This window comes from Excalfactoria chinensis, chromosome 2, assembly GCF_039878825.1.
Source record: "Excalfactoria chinensis isolate bCotChi1 chromosome 2, bCotChi1.hap2, whole genome shotgun sequence".
Lineage (NCBI taxonomy): Eukaryota > Metazoa > Chordata > Aves > Galliformes > Phasianidae > Excalfactoria > Excalfactoria chinensis.
Window position 1 is genome coordinate 19,087,297 of NC_092826.1, and position 21,289 is coordinate 19,108,585.

The window sequence follows — 21,289 nt, forward strand, 5'->3', positions numbered from 1 at the left end:
GAGCTCAATTTTTGAGTTCTCACACTCCTCCAGGGCACAGTCCTTCTCTACGTGCATGCTTCTAGAACCTTCTGGCCTGCAGTAGAGGCCTCAATAGGAGCAATGTGGAGACACATCAGCTCAGGCAGGCTGTGGAGGCAGGGCCTAAGTGTTCCTCTTCCTGCTTTCTGTGGCCAAGAGTTCCGAGCTGACTGCTCCTTGTGGAATGAGGCAGGACAGCAGTTACTAGCAAGAAAGTGCTGAATGAAGTTGAGAACAACATTCTGGCACATTCCAATACTTTAGCCTGACAGCAGTATATAATGGGTAGTTGGTAGTCTGGCCCATTTCCATCAACAACACACGCAATTTCCGAAACCTTGCTTGCCTTTTAATTTTGCCAAACACTGTGTTCTTCATTTAAAGCATATTATCTATGCTGAACCTCAAGTTTATTTTAGATCACATTTAGTTTTGTGGCTTCCTTGTAATCTACAGCCTTTGTTTTTATGATTATTTTCTTACCAGTCTCACTGATGCATAAAAAGCACAAGGCTTTTGCCAAATCCTAAGCCTCGCGTACAGAAATAATTTCACTTTTGCTTCCTCTTGGGCACAAGCATCTACACAAAGGTCACCACAACTCTTGCCTGAAAGTATAAACTTCTCAAGGTTACACAGAGAAGTTCTCTAAAGCTCACTGTAGTAGCAAACACCTTGTTTTCTGCCAAAATAGTTTGTTATTACATCAACATTTTTTATTTCAAGAAAAATATTACACATTTTGACAGCTGTCAGAAAAAATTAAACAAAGAAGACAAAAATCTAGTAAATAATCAGGCTACAGACAGCATGCATTCTACTGAGAAGAACCACTTCAAACATGAATAATTGAAACAAAACAAAAAATAACCATCTCAGAAAGTTCATTAAAAAAACCTTCTGATCTATTTTGTAAATCAATAATAATTTCTTAGCATTTAGTGTGCACGAGGCTTTAGAAGAGATGTCAACAGATCAGTGAGTCCAACTCCCCCTTCTAAAGCAGGTACCCTATAACAGGTCACACAGATAGGTGCCCTGCCAGATCTTGAATATCTCCATAGAAGGAGACTCCATAACCTCTCTGGACAACCTGTTCCAGTGCTGTGCCAACCTTACTGTAAAGAAGTTCTTCCACATGTGAGTACAGAGCTTCCTTTGTTCAAGTTTTAGGTCATTACTCCTTGTCCTATCACACAACACTGAGAAGAGCCGGTCCTCATCCATTTGCCTCCCATCTCTCTTTAGATAAACATGTCCCTGCTTATAACATTGCTGCCTCACAGGGTTTAGGAGTTCAGGCATAGAATCATAGAATCACAAGGTTGGCAAGAACCTACAAGATCATCCAGTCCGACCGTCCTCCCGTTACTGTAGCTACCACAAGCCACTAAACCATATCTCAGAGCTCCCCCATCCAGACACCTCTTGAGCACTGCCAGGCATGACAACTCCATCACCTCCCTGGGCAGCCATTCCAGTGCCTGACCACTCTCTGAGAGAAAAAGTTCCTTCTTACGTCCAATCTAAACCTCATCTGATACAACTTGTGGCCATTTCCTTAGGTCCTGTTTGCTGCCTGGGAGAAGAGGCCAAGCCCCTCCTCATCCCAGCCTCCTTTCAGGAAGTTGTATAGTGCAATGATGTCTCCCCTGACCCTCCTCTTCTCCAGGCTAAACAATCACAGCTCCCTCTGCCACACCTCATAAGACTTGTGCTCAGCCATCAGGGAACTGAAAGCAAGCAGTATTAAATTGAACTTCAAAGCCTAGGACTGGACTCGGGAAAACAAAGCATACACCAGTCCCTGCATTGCAGTGTGGAACTCCACTAACATGAATGGCCAAGGTCTGTGCTTCAAGTCTGAAAAACTGTGCTCTGCAGGTAGTCTGCATACTAGAACACAATTCTTTTCTACAATGCAAATCTTAAGCATGTTGGTGTTTCCGGTTGTAAACCCAAGTAGCTGTATCAGCAAACAAATAGAAGGTTTAAATGGAAAACTCTGCAGCGGATATTCATAACCCTTACAGACATTTATTTGTACAATGGCCTCAAGAGCACCATTACATGCCATCAATGTGCCCTGAAGCAAAAACCTCTCTTCCTTTCCACAACAAGGCTGGAAAACTGTTGTTTAATTTGTGCCATTTTCAACTCCTATAGGAATGTGCTCCCTGAATACCACTCATATCTGCTGCAAGTTGCACTGGTGCAGTTCATGAGACTGACTTGACTAGCTAACCTCTGTACAGTAAAACCTTGTGTCTGAAATCACTTCTTAGAGGGCTTTCAAATGTCAAAAGCAAGCACTTTTAAGGACTGTCATGATCAAGAAATACTTTCTATTAGAACACTTAATGATTTAAGTATCCTTCTACTGGAAAAATCTCCCTCAGTTCCGCTTCTTGGCTCCCCACACCTTTCTGAGAATGAGAAATTCAGTATCAATCAAGGAGCAAGAATCCACAGGCCTCTCACAAACCATGAGCTACTGCCAAAGGCAAGTTGGAAAAGCAAGTTCAGTCACCCCTGTCTGTTGTTATTTTACAGAAATTATTTCCTCTAGTCCTCCAGAAATGGCTCTGGGCAGCCTGGTCTAGTGATTGGCGGCCTTGCCCACAGCAGGGGGGTTGGAACTAGATGACTAGGTCCTTTTCATAGAATCATAAAATGGCCTGGATTGAAATGTCCTCAGAACATGAAGCAGTTTCCACTCAAAAAAAAAAAAAAAAAAAAAAAAAAAAAAAAGAAAATCCTAATAGTGACAACTGGTTTCAATGCCACTGCTGCCTTACTGAAGATCATATATATGTTTCTGAAATATCCAAAACTAACTATCCGGGGTTTTGAAGCCAGATGCAAGTGTGGCAGCTGCTTCTCATTTCCTGTTCTCTCAAAGATTTTTTTTTTCCCTCCACTGATTGTAGCCTCATTTCCTATTCCCAGGCCTGGAGCGTGCACATGGCTGGAATCCAGGTTTCACTGTCAGTTCTGCCTAAAACTAGCCAAAAACCTAATAATTACCTGAAACAAGGGGTAAAGTCCCGATAACGGTAAACCCAAGATGGGACAAGAGTCACTGATAGCACATTGGGAGTTACAGGTTGGATGTTAAGAGGTTTTTCAATAGAGTAGCAGTGCAGTACTACAACAGCTGTCTCTCTGCACTTTCTGAAGACTGCTGTTAATTAAATTAACTCTTGCGAAGGTTGATCTCCAATATAATCTTAGATCCACGTAAGGAAAAGGGCAGCTAAACCTCCCATTTATGCCTTCATACAGATATGTGGAGGTCATAAAGAAGCCACTTCTAAAAAACTATCTTCAGAAATGCAAAAGATAACATTTCTTAAACTCTAACTTTCAGACAGAATTAACTCTCCACTGTCTCATTAGAACTGACTTACAATGTTAACTGTCTGGTTTCCTTAAATGAACAATAATTAACTGTTTTCCACTGTCAATAGGTTTAACTTAAGAGCCATCCATCTAAATTACATGCCCAGGCTTAAGCTTTACCAGAAAAAAAAAAAAAATCCTTCTGAAAAGTATTAAGTAGATGCAAATGGAAAAAAAAAAAAAAAAAACTGCACAGTGAAATGCTACTGGAAAGGGACCTTGGTGTGCTGATGGACAGTCGGCTGAATATGAGCCAGCAGTGTGCCCAGGTGGCCAAGAGGGCCAATGGCATCCTGGCTTGTATCTCAAATAGTGTGGTGAGCAGGACTAGGGAAGTCATCCTGTCCCTGTACTCTGCATTGGTGAAGCCTCACCTCAAGTACTGTGCTCAGTTTTGGGCACCTCAGTACAAAAAAAGACATGGAGGTACTAGAGCAGGTCCAGAGAAGAGCAACGAGGCTTGTGAAGGGCTTGAAAAAATCAACCCTATGAGGAGAGGCTGAGGGAGCTGGGGCTGTTTAGTCCAGATAAAAGGAGGCTGAGGGGAGACCTTATCGCCCTCTTCCAGTATCTGAAGGATGCTTACAGTGAGAGCCAGGCAAGTCTCTTCTCATTGGTGACAGGATGAGGGGAAATGGCCTCAAGTTGCACCAAGGTAAGTTTAGGTTATATGTTAGGAAACACTTCTTTACAGAAAGGGTAGTTAAGAAGTGGAATAGTCTCCCCAAGGAGGTAATTCAGTCACCATCCCTGAATGTGTTTAAGAACCGTTTGGATGCAGTGCTCAGGGATATGATTTAGCAGAGGTTTGTTAAGAGTTGGGGTACTATGGTTAGGCTGTGGTTGGACTTGAGGATCTTTGAGGTCTTTTCCAACCTGGGTAATTCTATGATTCTACATTACGATCAGTGCTGCTGGGAAGTTTGTACACACAACTCTTAGAAGTAAAAGATAAGGACAAGCTGTTCCAGGTTAATTCTTTCTCATTTCATATTTTCTTAGGGCTTTTTGAAATGGACACCAGTTTAAACTTTATGATCTCAGATTATTTCACCTACGTTACAGCAAACATTCCTCTCATTGCATGCTCCCCATGTAATAATAAAATGATCTTATATGACTCTAAATACACTTGCTATTACAGATGAAGACGCGTTACTGAATCTAGTTTATTTATTAAGAAGCTAATTAAGAACAACAGCAAATATGAGGGAGAAACAAAAACAAAAGCTCAGTCTTAATACTTGAGTCATATCAATGACTCCAAGGACAAATCAGCATGCTGGCTGGACAGAAAAAAAAAAAAACTAACTGGAATTGGAAAGATTACCTTCTTTTCTGTTCATAATGCTTAGTATTGAATAAAACCATTGCCTTTGTTTATTAGATTTGCTCATTAGCAGCAGTTCGGCTGCTCTTTTACTGGCAAGGTAGCAGTGAGTAATAACATTCTACATACAACAGTCTTGCACAAGGCTGCAAGTAAACACAAAGATTAACATATGGCCAATTAGAGGCTCATCCAATTAATCTTACAATGTTTCTGGGGTTTTTAATGACAGCAAGTTAAAGCTAGACAATGTGTATATGATACAAAAAAGGTAGTAACTCCTGGCTCTACTTATCACTTCCAAGTTCCTTTAAAAAACAGACAATCACCTCTGTCTTTTCTGTAGCTTGTACTGCTAATTCTGTCTGCTAAATGCGAGACTAAATAGGGAAGTGATATTTTTGTAATTTTTTTTCCCATTTGTTAAAATTAATCTGTAACTGATTTTATTAATGTGCTTTCACTATCTGCAATACATAAAAAAGAAAAAGCTACAAGGTCTAATTGAGGTTTAAACAAGCAGAGTGGGGTCTCTATAAAGGAGCTTATTCAAACCTCTGGCAGTCTACAGATCTTTGTAATGCTATTTTTCTTTCTAAAACAACTAGCTAATTTTTTCATTTTTTCTCCATTAAAAACCCTACATCATTTTTCTAATGAATTTTGCCACTTAATTCTTTACCTTCTCCATCTATACTGCAAATATCACTAGGACTCCTCTTATAAAGTCTGATCAACAAGCAGATAAATTGATACTGTTATATACAAGAGTGGCAGTTTACGTCCCACCTTATGACAAAGCTGGCCTTTCCTAGCTAATGTTAGGTGTCATTCAAAGCAAGATTGACCATGCCAGCTCTAGTAGGGGAAAAAAGGGGAAATTTTCAGCACCTGACTAATAATAGGAAACTCTCCATACCCATTCCACAACTTTACTCCCTCAATTAAAAATACTTTATCTCCAGCTCCATGGGCCTTGTCCCTCTGTTTGCGTTCCAACTATCCCAAAGGAGCAGCTTTGGTAAAGTGCTGAAACCGTAAGTACTAATCTTCAGCTAACAATGAAGTTCAGGAGCAAGCAGCTGAACCTGCAGTGAAACTCAGTTGCCAGGAAGGATATGTGACAAAGCACGGGAACATTTGCTTTAAGTTTAAATTTAATTTGGGATTCGTACAGTCATTATATTTATATTAAAAGAAATCTCAACTACCGAATAGAAATATATAGACATCTGTAGTCATTGTTTTTAACAAGTTTGTTACATAAGGTGTAAGCAGTCACTCATACGTACATGCCATACATATTCCTATGCTTTTAACTTTGTGTGATCAATTTCAAACAAATCTGATAGGAAAGAAAATCGGCCTGAAAGATGGTTGGGTTACAAGTTTGGACAAACAGCTATACTGATAGAAGAGAACTTGGGGAACTGCCTGGTCTAGGGGTAACATCCTGAGATCAAGTTCTACAGAACATTAGAAAGGACAAAGGAATTCTCATTTGAGAAAGCAACCTTATAATAGGTACTGTTTGAATCTTCAGATATGCTGATAGCACAGTATCACCACATACTGCTCTTGATAAACACTCTGGACAAGAGGTAGTTGAGTTCTCAGGAGTACTGCACAGCAGCACTGGGTCTTCCAGCACTCAGTCTTCTACTGCTGATAACCAGAATCTGTCCTCAATGTCTGTGGGAGAATGCACAAAGGACAGGACAACTCTACAGTGTGTTTTGCTGTAAGACACTATCAATCAGTTTTGGTGTAATGAAGCTGCGTATAAATTTAGAACCACAACACTGTTCACTTACACTCCAACTAGAAACCAAACAACCCCCAAAACAATCAGCCACTCAATATCCCCTGTGAAAGGCTATAAGTAGTTCTAGTTCTGTGCTACTTGTTCAGAAAGAAGAGTCAGAGCTCCTTGTAAGCAGAAGGTCAAGAATATTTTATGGCTTATTTCATAACAGAAAAGTACTTCACAAATTAAACTTAGGACCAGCTTGCAGTTACTACAATATCCCTATGATATTAGGGTACTTAGGCAAAAAACAAGAGCTGCATTTGGTCATTTTCCATGCAAAGTTGAGACAGACATACATAAATTTTCATCCACTACACAGAAGTTACCACCTACATTTTAGATCACTGAAGAAATACACAGGGATCAGAGAAAAAAAAAAATTCCAATCTATTTTTATACTATCACCTACATTTTATTACTACTGTTGGATGCTCCTTTCCAGTTCACTTGATTAAAGTGTTCCATAACAGAAATGTTGCATTAGCCTAGAATTACTAGAAACAGTGCTTCAGTTAGGCTATTTCTGTATTTTTTTTTTAATAGTTTGCGTTAAGTTTCCAAACAAGTAACAGTTGGATTACACCTACATGAAAGCTCAGTTTCCATCATTGAATAAAATTATCAGTAAACCCAAATTCTACTCTAAATAAGTGCTAAATATCAGATAGCATTTTTTCAGTGATATTATTAGATCCTCACTCACAGAAGCTACACTTTTATTTATCCTGCATTTCCTCTCCAAGTTATGCAATGTTTACCAAACGTACCTTGATAATGTTAATTCAGTCACTGACTATTAAGCACACCGCAATATTATTACATTTATAAAGGGCATCTTCAGCAGAGATAATATTTCTCACAGTCACTCAGGTTACGTTATTTGCATCATCAGTTGACTTACAAAAAGAAGCCACTAACATCACACTTGTAGTTTCTGAAACACCCAAAAAGCTAACTCACCACATTGCACTTTTTTATTCTTACTATGACAGGCAGAATTATTTTTTCATTAGACAATTACATATGCAGTCAAAATAAATACATGCTAAATAATAGGTCAGACTATCTTGGCTCCGAAATGTAACACCTCCTGACATTACAGTATCATGATTAGAACGAGTTCATTCCACATTGTTTACAACATTCATGAGCATTTTCAATTATTAAGTAGCACCTATCTTTTTACGTCTGTGACAAGATTGTTCCTATCTTGACAATTTCCTTTTTTTAACAAACAGGAAATAAGTTTGAGCAATGCTGAAAAAGCTAGAATGTGCAATTCTGAATTGTATTTCCCATACTGGGCATCACATAACTCAGCTACCCCAACATAAATGATGCAGAATTATCACCACTAAACTGGTGGTACCCATTAGGTATGGTGGATGTGGGATTCGTGTGGTTTATGAATATCAGTATTCTTACTACAGAAGTACCACCAGTGCAATCATGCCGCAAGCAGCAGTATAGTACACTGAAACACCTTTCGCATTCTCAGGTGGCTCATTTTTTCCATGTTCATGTTTTGAACGCACCAGGAAGCAGTGCCAGAACACACCACCTGCTTTTGTCATGCTAGTATAACATCTTCTAGAAACACAGAAATGGATCCTAAAACTGGCATTCAAATATGAAAATTATCATTTTTTAAGAGTAAGCAGCTCACAAAGGACAGAAGTTATTTGTGAGAGGATGGACAAGGCGTGTAACAATTTCCTGAATATTAATACATCTAAAAGCAAGGCTGCTATGTTTTCCCTTTAGTCAAGTTAACTGAACTCAAACTTCACTGAATTAAGATGTTGAATATTAATGAATTTATATCAAAGTTAATCAGGTTAATGCAGCACTTCTCCATATTAGATAAATATTATTTGATAATAATTGAAAAGATAGAGATTTGTACCTTGCAGATATTCACAGTATGTAATACTATACCTAAAGAAGTTTGACTTTTCCAAACAATCAAATTTGTGCAAAACCACAAAAAAAAAAAAAAAAAAGTATTGACAGAGAAAAGATCAAAATCTAATTCTATATTTAAACACTTTATCCTACTAATTAAAGCTAATTAATTAATTAATCATTTAGCCCTCAATGCTACTAGGTATAAATGAGGGCTGTAAGGCAACAATATTGGGCCACCACTAAGCCTCCCAAACAGCTCTGCTGTTCCCAACTCAGCATAGCAAATGCATGAGCTAACAGCAGGCCCAGTAATATACTAGGGCAAAAAGAACGCTGTGACACTCATAGCCAGGAAATAGCTCAGAGGCAGCTCCATGAAATTCTCTTTTCCTGTAACACCTGAACACTTTTCTTCACCAAGACTGTGATCTCAGTTCATTTTCCTGTAGTACTCCTGTTTGGAAAAACAGTAAGTAGAAGTAGATTCTACTCACCTTTGTTTAATCATAATTAAGTCAAAGCTTAGTACTGCACTACATCAATCAGTTTGCTTCCTGTGTACATGCATTCTACTTCTTGCTATTGTTGAACAGGGCTCATAGATTACTATGTCATGCATGTGACCCTTTAAGTTGCTAAGCAATATTTTTGTTTGAGTAATAAGATCTACAGACCTGAATTGATCAATTCAATCAGCTCAGATCCTCACTGCAAATCAGACTTGGCAGATTCTGGCAGAAGGAACTCCTTACTTAATATTGCTGCCCTCTGTTTGCCCCTTCTCACTCAGTTATCTACAACTGTCAGAGCATTTCAAAAACATTCAACTATAACTTAAAGATAGCGTTGAGTTCACTTCAGAGATAAATTATCTACCATCTCTCCTACCACAGGACACTGTCAATTCTGTCTTAAGAGACCAAGACCAGATGTTCAAAATAAATTGCCATTCTTATTTTAGATGAGTCTTGTGCATCTAAGATTGGTCAGATCCTACTACTATTCCAATAAAACCCAGTATCAATAATGGAGAATATCCATTTCCTCCTTGTGCTAAAATAACTCAACTGTTACAATGAAGATTTGCAACAACGTTTCCAGCATCAGAACCTTCCTTTACAAACAGTCATTCAAAAACATGGTTATGTACACACAGCTTATATCTTATATGGCAAAGAGGCGAAAGAGTCGGCTATGATGTAACAGCCATTGCTTGACCAAATCACCATCTAAAAAGTACAGTAGAGCAGATAAATGCTTTGATCCTGGCACATTTAATCAAAGAAAGAATCTTTATTTACTGTACACTGATAATATTGTCATAGTTGATTATGGAGCCATAAATTCAACAGAAAACCTTTTACAGAATAGTTTCTGAGCATACAGATAGCATTACATTTCCCTAGAAGATTCAGTAACAGCACAGTGTCATCACTATGTATGATGAAACGTGGCTGTAAATAATCTGTTACCTCAAATACACATATAACGTTGAAACAGATGACGTTTTGTAATTTCAGAGGTCACACACTGTTCAGATTTTTGTCATACAAATGTTAAGGTTTTCCAGCCTCGTGGTGAACTCTGTAGTAGAAAGAAGAAAATGTCTTTTGCTCTTAGGCATGTAACTAGGAGATCATGGGTCTGGCAAGTGTTCTGAAACTCTTTTCAGACACAGCGTATATGCATGAATAAAGTAGACCTGAGATGAGAAGGTTGTTCCTGCTGAAAGCACTCAAATTCTCTTTTTGCTGAATATCCTTACACTGAATCAAGAACATCCCTTTCCTAAAACAAAACTACCTCTAAGTAATCAGTGGTAAAAGAATGGTGTACACAATTGGATGTAAAGCTTCCTGAAAGATAAGAAGAACTGATATGTAAACAGGATAATGGGAATTACCATCAGGTTTCCAAATTTTGGAATCATGGACTGTGACAGACCAACATTCTCAATAGGGCACAATGAAACTGGATTTTTTGCTTTCCCCACCCCTCCCCCCCCCGTGACAATCTTCACCGTCTGTTAATGTTATTCATAGATGAGACTTTGTACCCAGTAGTACTCATCCTCACCCCAGGCTTCTGATCAGCTCACCCTGGCACCATCTGTCTATGTTTGTTCTCTGTCCAAGATACTCCAGGAGCCACATCACTATGAATTTACTTCAGTTTTCTCCTTGTCCAGATCATAATCAGAAAGATCATCTTTAAGAGGAGATAAGTGAATTTCCTCCTTCTGTAAAATCATCACTGTAACAATGATCGGAGAAGACCAGCCAAGAGTGTATGCATAAAAGCAAATGTGAATGGAGATACTGAGAAAATAGATTCACTCATTCAAAAAGCAGAAGAGCTGCTCAATGGTTTTATGATATAAAGAACCATGTTCTTTTTGGAACATACTCTAGTGTTCTGGATATCTGGTCAGTCATCATAATAACCGCTAAAACCAGAACTACAGCTAGAACTACTCACATTGCAACAGATTGTGCTTAGTGATGAAGGACAACTGCTTCACCTACAACATCTTCCTGGGCAAATGTGGCCAAGCTCCTAATCTTACAGGCAACCTTTTTAAATCAGTCTGATGCTTTCCTGCCTTAAATAAGGAAGAACAAATTGACACTTTTTCTAGCCACACTACCCCTCTGCACCTCTTCAATTAAGGCATTATTTCTATCTAATGAACTGGCCAAACACACTCAACTATTCCTTACTGAGAGAATATGACAAGACAATCATTGACAAAACACTTTACTCGACCTCACTGATTCTGAAACATCCAATACAATCAACAACAGCTGAATATATCAAAATAGAAACATATACCAGAGAATAAACTCTTCCAAAGACAAACAAAATACTGATTCATAGCTATCAATTACATTGAAATGGTACTGAATGGAGATATTAGTTTAAAAGCATGTAACTGACATTTGAACTTTCTTCAGAAAAGCTCTGCAGCTGGGAAGCCTAATTGTATTTCCAGCAAGCCTAATTGTGTTTCCTGACTCTAGGGGACAGGAATTCCCCTGACACTGATGACTGACAGCACTGGTTCTGCTTTCAATCTGCAAGTAAGCAAAAATACCCAGTTCCGTGAGACTTAGCATGAAAAACATCCACTGCTTCTACTGGTATCAGCAGCAGCTGGAAGTGCTCGATACCTCAGAGGCACTCAGCACTACCTGCAGTGGGGTCATTTGACGAAGTCATTCACACGGGTACAAAGTACTCACAGTATTTGCATTCAGCTGCAAACATTCGGATGCAGAGCTTACACCACACAGCTAGCCTTTGCGAAGTACCAAATATCTTTCAGCACCACAGAAGTCAGGTAGAGTTGTAAGGCCCCCAACATTTCTAGTGTTACTGATGCTAACTTAGAGTATTTTAAAACCTACTTCCTGGTTCTGAAATCAGTTCAGAACCAATTTTTAGGATTTTTATTCAACTTTTTAGTGGTTTTGACTGAAGCAGTTCACAGAATCACAGAATTATAGGGGTTGGAAGGGACCTCTAGAGATCATCGAGTCCAACCCCCCTGCCAAAGCAGGCTCCCTACACCACGTCGCACAGGTAGGCGTCCAGGCGGGTCTTGAATATCTCCAGAGAAGGAGACTCCACCACCTCCCTGGGCAGCCTGTTCCAGTGCTCTGTCACCCTCACTGTAAAGAAGTTCTTGCGCACATTCGTGCAGAACTTCTTATGCTGGAGTTTCAGCCCATTGCCCCTAGTCCTGTCCCCACGCACTACTGAAAAGAGACCAGCCTCGCCACTATAGCTCCCACACCTCAGGTATTTATAACGTTGTAATGATGAAACTACCCACAAAGCTCTCCTCCCTCCTAAATATCTATTCAACATATTTCATTATGTGCTTTTCAGATCATAAAATCAACCACACCTAATACAAAGACCTAGTAGAGATTATTTGCTTTACAAACAAGATGCATTTTTTTTTTGTGCCAAAAGAAATACTTATAATTCTTAACATCTCAAAAAAAGCATTCATTATAACTTCCCTTTTGAGGGCCTTTGCAATGACACCAATCAACACAGATTTAAAACTACCAATTATATCAGACTTCTTAAAACTTCAATAAAACTTAGTCCTGCAACTTTCCAAACTAGTAGTCATCTTCCACTAGTGTTATTAATTTAAGACACACTGATTGATTCAGAAAACGTTATTTCAACTTCCTAAGAACCTTCTATACAATTCTGAGCTCGAGTTCTTGGTCAGTCTTCTTCATAATTCACTGTAGTGTTTAAAATGTCTTCTAGTTATTTCCAGAAAGTTTTCGATCCTCATTCACATGTGCAACAAAAGAAATGAAATTAGCTTTTGTTCACGCTTCCCTACTGTTGGTTTATGCAGAAAGAAACAGTTGCTGTTCTGGGAGAAAGCTATTGCTCTGTGAAACGCAGTAGTTTCCACATCTGTGTTAGTCCAGTACTTACTCATCTGTGACTTTCAATCTTTGAAGTTTTTATTCCACTTCGGTAAAAGCCACTTTGATCTTTTCCAGGTGAAATGAAAAAGGATCAAAGAGGGTCAGGTGGGAGAATATACTGAGGAGAGGTACTGAAGTGCTGTTTCAATTTACTGCCTGAACGCAAAGGTGTAGAAAACTACTCCAGTAGAAAGTAGCACTATAATACCAGGTGAGACTATTTACAGGTTGGACACAACAGGGAGATTAGGTAAGCAGTTGTCATGTGGAAACAGAGAAGCTGTAATGACAAATTAACCCAAGTTAACCATGCCATAGAAGTTATTTCCCAAGCAACGAAGGTGGACGCCTATGTACGTAGTATGTTTATCAGCATATCTGCTGTCTTGCATGTTTCATCAGTGGGTGCTTCACAAAGACAGTGCTACTATGGAAGCAACATGACTCGCCGAAGCATCTTTCTGGAGAAGAGAGTTAAGACACTCTATATTTATCAGATCCACTGAAGTTGCTAACTAGTTCTAATGTCCTTTGATTTTGCAATGCTGACAGCTGAGTTTATTATTTTTTCCCCAGAACCTTCAACCATAAAGAACAAAAACTAATAAACTTCAACAGTGTTTTTAATTTGATAATAAGACAACACCACAGCATGTTAAGCATGTGTGTTCTATCTACAGAAATGTAAAACGCTCAGAACATCAGCAAACAGAACACCTCACTACAACAAACACTGCAAGTTCAGACTTCCCCAAAAGAGAGGAAAACGCAACTCTTGGAAAAGCTATGGATTAATTGCTTTCCAACATTAACCACTGCCAGTGACTCTGATGATAAAAGTGCGACCCATTAGAATTACAGAAAGACATGAGTCTTGTATATTTACTTTTTTGGGCAGATCAGCCATGTGATGTGACATTCAAATGATCATTTGCTGTTTTAGATAGCTACGAATATCAAGAAAAGTAAGGTTACACTTTCATCTGGAAAGCCAAAAGCATTTTGTTCTGGTTTTGGGATAACTTCTGATAAAAACGTATGTCTTAGAACTCATAGTATTGAAGTATAATAAGGTCCACACCGCTTCTACACATAAAATATAGTTTGCCCTGTCAATTCAAGAAGACTTTAAATTATTAAGAATAATGCACAGCCAATAGAGTGCAGCAGTTGTCCTACAATCCTGTCCAGAAGGTTTGACCTTCATAAGACAATCACATAAATCATATAAACTGAACTTGCTGTATGACTTTTCCTATTAGTTCTTCCACACACAAAAAATACACAATACTTAAGAAGAAAGAAAATATCCGTTATAGCTACACTTTATGCCAAAATAAGTGTCTAGCCTCTACACCCTGCAAGAATCCCTTTTGCTGCTGTCATGAAGGCAGGTGCCACTGGATTCTGAGGTCAGTGATCCAGCTGCATGCTTAACGTGCTTTCCTCTCATTACAGCAAGAGTATCACTTCTGTCTTGTTTAAGTTAAGCTTAAGCCAGCATTTTCTAAATCTATTTGCTTATCTCATTCAGACAACCTGTCATCCCTCCAGGGGTACTGTCATTTCTTTTGGAAAGCAGCTCAAAGCAGGATGTTGTCAGCATATTAGTGGCACCACAGCCTGTGGCATCCAAGAACTCTTAAAATTCTCAAAAAATACAACAGAGAGAAAATCCTCTCACACAAAGCTATGAGGAGCTGCTCTACTAACGTTAAAAAACACTGCAATCCACGCCATCTAGGCAGCAATGGGTTTATTTATATTATTTTGTTGTATACATAAGGAAACATGCTGGTCTAATTCAGTCATACTAGCTTTTAGAATACAAAACACAGAGAGATTTTAGTGTACTTAATCATTCATATAGCTTCATTTCAAGGCTACATTATTCGCATTTCCTTCCTCACTATATTTATCCATTTTTTTAAATTTGATTTAAACACACACACACTGGGAATACAGAACACTTCAAGAGTTTGTTTGTTTTCCTCACTTTTTCCTTGCCCATAAGGCTAACTGCTGGCCAGCTAAGTACTTTTGCCTGCATTCATCTCTTTCTACGTGCAAGACTATTTCTCTTATGAACGCCAGACCCTGAAGAAATTCCACATAATACCATACTACCCGACTTTTCTTTAAAGATAACTTTTTTCTTTCATTTATTTCAGAAATAGATATTTTCTTAGGCAATAGGTTCCTCACATTATCCATGGCTATTGGGAAGATTTCTTAATTTATCAAAAATGTGAAATCTAGTATTTTTCAACTATTGCATTCTTTGGGTTTATCTGCAGAATTACATTCTGCGCATGTGTTAAGACTAAAATGGATCCACCAGACTCAAAGTTAAATATAGAAATATATTTCTTATAATTACTGCATCTATCTGTCTCTGGTGTCTTCCTTCTGACACACCACTATCACAGTTGTAAAGATCAGTGCAATGGAAAGGTGGTACAAGAGTGAAAAGGCAAAGGGGACGAACAGGAAAAGAATGTTTACCTGTCCCAAGGAACAATGTTCACAAGGAAAAACTCCATAAGGGCTGGGGGGAGGGAGATCTCCAACCATAGATCCTTTGCTAGTGGCAGTCAGCCCTTAAATGGGGATCTAAGAGAGCTGCAGCCAGGCTCCACTCCTTCCAGTCACACATATGAATTGCTTTCACCTGTGCCCAGGGCTGACCAGGTCCTTTCCCCAGGTGATCAATCAACAGTTCAGTCTGTGACTCAACAGTTAGCATACAACCATATTTATGACTATTATCACTATCAATGTGAACAACCAGGACAAACAAGTCTTTTAAAATCTGTATTATGAAGAGAAAAAAAACCTAAAAAATAGTCCAGGGCATCTTTACAAGTCAGTCAAATATAATTCTATGCTATGAGTGGTAAGCATTAACATTCTCTTAACAGAAGTGGTCATAATCAATTGTAAGAATCACAGAAGTTTTTGGGGTACCTCATATTGGCTTTGATTAAAGATATAAACAGATTTATAGTTAAGGATGTATTTTGAGGATTTATAATATTTGACTTTGAGATAACTACAATATCCATTTCATTTTTAAATACCGCAAAGTATACTTTTATTTTCAGCTCATTTATTCTCAATTTTCTTTCTATCTTCCTGTCTGAGAAAATAAACACAGTGGAGTGGTAGACTTCTCTTGACTCTAAATTCACAAGTGGATTAGCTGCAGAGATATATTTTTCTCTTCAAGAAAAATATTCCTTCAAGTGGAGTGTGCTATTTTCAGCAGGTCCCATTAAGAAACATATTGAACAGAACTACACAGACTGCAAATAAACCCACGGACTATACACAGTGCAACTTCTATTAAACTGTTATTTACGTGGGCTTGCTATCACACTTGGGTAGATAATCTGATGAGATTCAATGCTACCAAGTGGTTGGCAGTCATACTGTTTACACAGTAAATTTAGAATGCAAAAAGAATGATCCACTGATGTGCGTTATGTATTTGAGAGATGTCAATTTATTTTAACTAGAGTTCATTAGAGATTCTTATAAATGGAGCAGTCTTTCCAGAAATTGTTTTAACTCAGACACTGACTAAAATATCCACTGGTATTTACAGCATCAAGTACAAAGAAGAGTAATTGTCTTCTTATGAAAGGCAATATGTTCTTCAGATCATCCTTGTTATCTTGTCTGCTTTTTAAAATTCTATTACATATTTTTGAGAGAGCCACTCACACCATTTGAGATACAAGACCTCCAATTGTCACTCCCGTCTTCAAGAAGGGCACAAAGCAGGTCACAGAGAAACAACAGGCTGGTCAGTATCACCTCAGACCCAGGAAAGGTAAGGTAACAAAACCACTTCTGGGCAAATGAAAGACAAAATGGTGATCAGTAGTTGTCATTATGGATTCACCAATGGGAACTCATACCTGACCAACCTAATAAACTTCTAAGAAGTAATGAGTGGCTTAATGGATGAGGGGAGCACCTTGGAGAGTAACTTTCCACACTGTCACCCTTAAGCTCCTCACATAGAAGCTAACGAACTATGGGCTGTATTTCCAGCCAGTAATGTGGATTGACATAAAACTGGAAGGAATGACAGATACACCAGAGGGCTGCTGTCCAGAAGGACCTCAACAGGCTAGAGAAATGGGCTGACAGGAACCTCATGAAGTTCAATAAGCGGAAGAGCAAAGTCCTGCACCAGGTGAGGAACAAACCCAGGCACCATGATGTGACAGGGTTTGCCCAGCTGGAAAGCATTTTGGCAGAAAAGGAACTGAAGCTCCTACTGGAAAGCAAGTTGAACATGAACCAGGAAAAAGTTACCTTGTGGTTAAGAAGGACAATGATACCCTGGGCTGCATTAGGCAAAGTATCACCAGCAATTTGAGGGAGATGATCTTTTCCCATCACTCAACCCTAATGAGGCCATACCTGCAGTGCTGGGTCCGGTCTTGTCTCTTCAGTACAAGAGAGATGTGGACATACTGGACAGAGTCCAGTATAAGACCATGAAGATGACAAGGGTCTGGATCATCTCTCTTTAAGTAGATGCTGAAAGAGCTGAGACTGGAGAAGAGAAGGCTCAGAGGAGATCTTATCAAACTCTGTAAACTGTATACCGGAGGTGAAGGTATGAGGATGAAGCCCAGCGGTGCCAGAACAGGAAGCAACAGGCAGCAACTGGAGCACAGAGGCTCCCTCTGAGCACCAGGCAGCATTGCTGTGCCCAGAAGCTGTGGGGTCTCCTCCTTGGGGATGTTCAGAAGCTGTCTGGTCATGGGCCTGTGCTGCCTGCTCTGGGTGTCCCTGCTGGAGCAGAGGGGACTGAACAAGATGACTGCTAGAGGGACTTTTCAATCTCAATCATTCTATGACACAACTCCATGACACTATGATATAGACTTCTTGTCCAAAGGATGTCCAACTATTCCTACCTATGAAATATTTTGAGAACAAACACAAAAATTTTAACAGGTTACCTTACATTCTCAACCAATAGTATGAATCCTTCTTTACCTTCTCACACATCTTGTATATCCCAGATCAACTTTAGGTAAGTTTTTAGTCAATGGAATTCATCAATGGACAGCCAGACATAGCTTTAAATCTGTTACAGACTCAGATAGCGGCAGTGATTTCAAATGGAAAATGCCCAGACACTTATGGACAGAGGTAAAAAGTCTTCAAGCATATACCTTCATGCTGCTCATTTCTATGTCAACTGCACAAACTATCCATACCTAAACTGCTTTTTAAATATTATGTTTGAATGACATCACGCCCTACTGAATGGCACCATAACACAATAACTACAGCTTTCTTTTGGGGATAATTTTGGAATACAACCTTCCTATTAAATAGAACACTTCTTACAGCCTTGAGGTATCTGTAAAATCAATGAGTATACAACAAAGTTTATTCCCTAGTTATTAAATAAAAACACTGAAGAAAGTTGGTTGCCAAGGAACGAGCGTTCAAAAAATACTTCCATTATAACAGCAACTGTAGTAGAAACAGCATTCATAACTACTTTTTGGCAACTACAACTCAACAGTTTACAATGAATATAGTCTTTTCAGTTTCTTCAAAGCCATATGCTTCATATGCACAACAGTGGTAACCAGAACAAACTTTGGCTGCATTGAGGAAACTGGGAATACAAAGAAGGTATTAAGGCACTGTGAATCAAATGTAATATTATGAGTACCTAACCAGTATCAGGAGGAAAAAAAATACTCTATTAGTAATATATACAATTTAATACTAACTTTAGCACACAAAAAAATTGAAACCAGAGTTCAAAAAATACATTGCCTAACAGAACATCAATTTTAAGGCCTAGTTCTCTGCTTAATTTTGTCAAAATTTCTGTGAATTTTCAAAATGTAATTAACAGATGTGGTGGTCTGTAAGCATGAAACTCCATTTGAGCAACATATTTAAAAATGAACAAAAATTGATTCTGAATGAAATTTAAGTAATAACAACAAATATGCATTTTTTAAACCACTTACACATGGGTTCAGAAGCAAACTTATATGACATTTCTAAGAACATACAGCACTTAAACATTTGAAGTTGAAATAATATCAGGTCACATTTGAAATATTAGAAAAACTGAAGAGTCTTTGTTTTTGACATGTCTCCTTATGAAAAGAATACTTACAGCTTTATACTTTAAGTTCTACCCTAAGACTGAATGACCTCACTTTGCCAGTTTCTGATAAATCATAACATTTTCAGGAAGCAAGAAAAGTAAAATTTTTCATTTGGCTCTCGTTGTGGCTTAGCACTGTAGTAGGTCCATGAATGAAATATTGGCCCCATCAAAGTCAAAACTTCCCTAAACTTTGACAGAACCAAAATTTCACCTCATATCTGCTAAAGGTTTGAAGCTTTACAGATACTTTAGAAGCATGAAAAAAAAAAATGAAATGACACCTTCCTGGTCCTTTAAAAGCTCTTCATACACATTATGTAGATTTGTATAGCATTCTATGCATGATCAATATCACAAATACCATGCATTTGCATAGACATGCTATATATAATACAGCATGTCTCACCATTCAAGCTCCGCATGCACCGAAAACACATCTCTTTACTAAGAGTTCCGTGTGTGAAGTGTTTGAACAAACAGGAAAATGGAGCAGCAGTAATTCCTCAGATTGAATTCTACCGTGATCATTTAAGTTACTGCTAAAAAGAGTCATACTTGATTTCCATTTTTCCTTTTACCAACAAGGGGGTGGAAAGCAATTAGTGTCAGCTTGTAAAATGCCCTCAGTAGAATGTTCTCAATGGGCAATTATTATAAACATACTCTCCAGTATGTTTTAAAGCTATACAGACATTATTTAGTCTACAGAGAGCAGCTTACTTACGTCTGGGGCTCCTTTTCATTTTGCTGTTTTTGCTGTGGTTGTAGAACGTTATTTACCAGCTCAGTGATTCCACTAAAGGGAAACCACCTGTTTAAATAAGCAAATAATGTGACTGAATAACCAATAAAACCACACTAGTTCAAATGTTTTCTTATCCAATGATAATAGAAATATACAGGCGGAAAAGCTAGAGCCAATGGGAATGCTATAGCTGCAGTACTAAATCAGCCACTACAGGTGGAAGGGAAGTAAAGTTTAACAGTTAACCAGTTCACAAGCAGGCAGCAAGAACCTACATCCAACTAAGATGTGGATGAAGTAAGAAGCTGCAGGCAGCTCTCTTACAAGCCAGTCAGGAAGCAGAAGGCAAACTAACTGCAGCCTTTCAGGTATTAGTGTAAGCTAATACCATCAAAGGTGCCAAAAGCAGAACATGGCAAAGGTAGAAAAGTCAAGCCTACTGCACTTTTAAGATATTTTACTTACTGTGTCAGCTGTGGTTTTTGCTCTTCTTTGACCCTAAAAAGATAAGTTTGCACAACTGAGTGCAACGTGTCGTAAAACAACTACCCTGACCTTTTATAATTTGTATCAAATTAGTAGGAAAAGATCCTTACTTTAAGAGGAATATCCATAAATTCTGTCGTATTAAGTTGCATTCAGTGCTTATTTCCATTTAGGATTAGAATTTGGAAAACTAAATATTTCAGCTACAAATTGAAATCAGGGTGATTTCCTATAACTGACTTCTAATTCTTCAAACCGAATACCCTGTTAGAAAACTTTCAGCAACACATTCAACTATAAATGCAACGGAAAGTGTCCTGGTAATGTTAATTACAATCTATTTTCTAGATTTTCACTTTAGAACCAAATTCTCTATCATAATTCAAGTTGAATTTAAAACATACAGCGTCATTTTAAATGCAGCAGCCAGAATTAATAGGTAAAAGGAAAGTCTTCACTTTGTTTCTTAAATTATGTCAGTGTCAGAAGACAGCATTACTCTAAAACTAAGGAGGGAAAAGTAAGGAACTCTAAGGAACTAAGGAACTGAGTGAAGTTTTCTATGACTTACTAAAAGAAACAGGTAATACATTCAGTATGTCTGTATAGTACTGATTAGAATTTGTCCATCATCCTCAGGAAATTATCCTTCCTGAAATACATGCTTTAGTTTGAGTGAATAAGCAAAGGAGATTCCTTCCCAGCAAACCCAAGAACAGAGACATACACTTACAAGAATACTTACATCCTCTAAATGCAGGTATCTGTCTTAAATATCAAGTTGGGATTTAGCTTTCTTTTACCTTCAATGAAAACGAACATGTTCCTGAATAAGCATTCTGAATGTCCCTCTGGAGAATACGCTCTTACTTTGCCAAAAGTGAGTTCAGGCTCATAACTTAAGCAGATGTTTAACTCCGGACAAAAGATTAAAGCTCACAAAAATAGTTCCGTGTCTCCCCCT

The 21,289-nt window shown here is 38.3% G+C and overlaps 1 protein-coding gene across 41 annotated transcripts in view; it reads right to left on the reverse strand.

Moving 5' to 3' along the window:
• The window catches only part of RIMS2 (regulating synaptic membrane exocytosis 2), a 425,424-nt gene that overhangs the window by 347,739 nt on the left and 56,396 nt on the right, over window positions 1-21,289 (reverse strand). For 28 of the 41 annotated variants that reach the window (XM_072327907.1, XM_072327899.1, XM_072327904.1 and 25 more), the window contains exons 2-3: window positions 20,305-20,337; window positions 19,819-19,905 (exon numbers count right to left, since the gene is read on the reverse strand). The exons of the other annotated variants lie outside the window; for them this stretch is intronic. In XM_072327907.1, coding sequence (XP_072184008.1) covers window positions 19,819-19,905; window positions 20,305-20,337 — 120 coding nt within the window. The remainder of the gene's footprint in view (window positions 1-19,818; window positions 19,906-20,304; window positions 20,338-21,289) is intronic. 41 annotated transcript variants of the gene reach the window in all.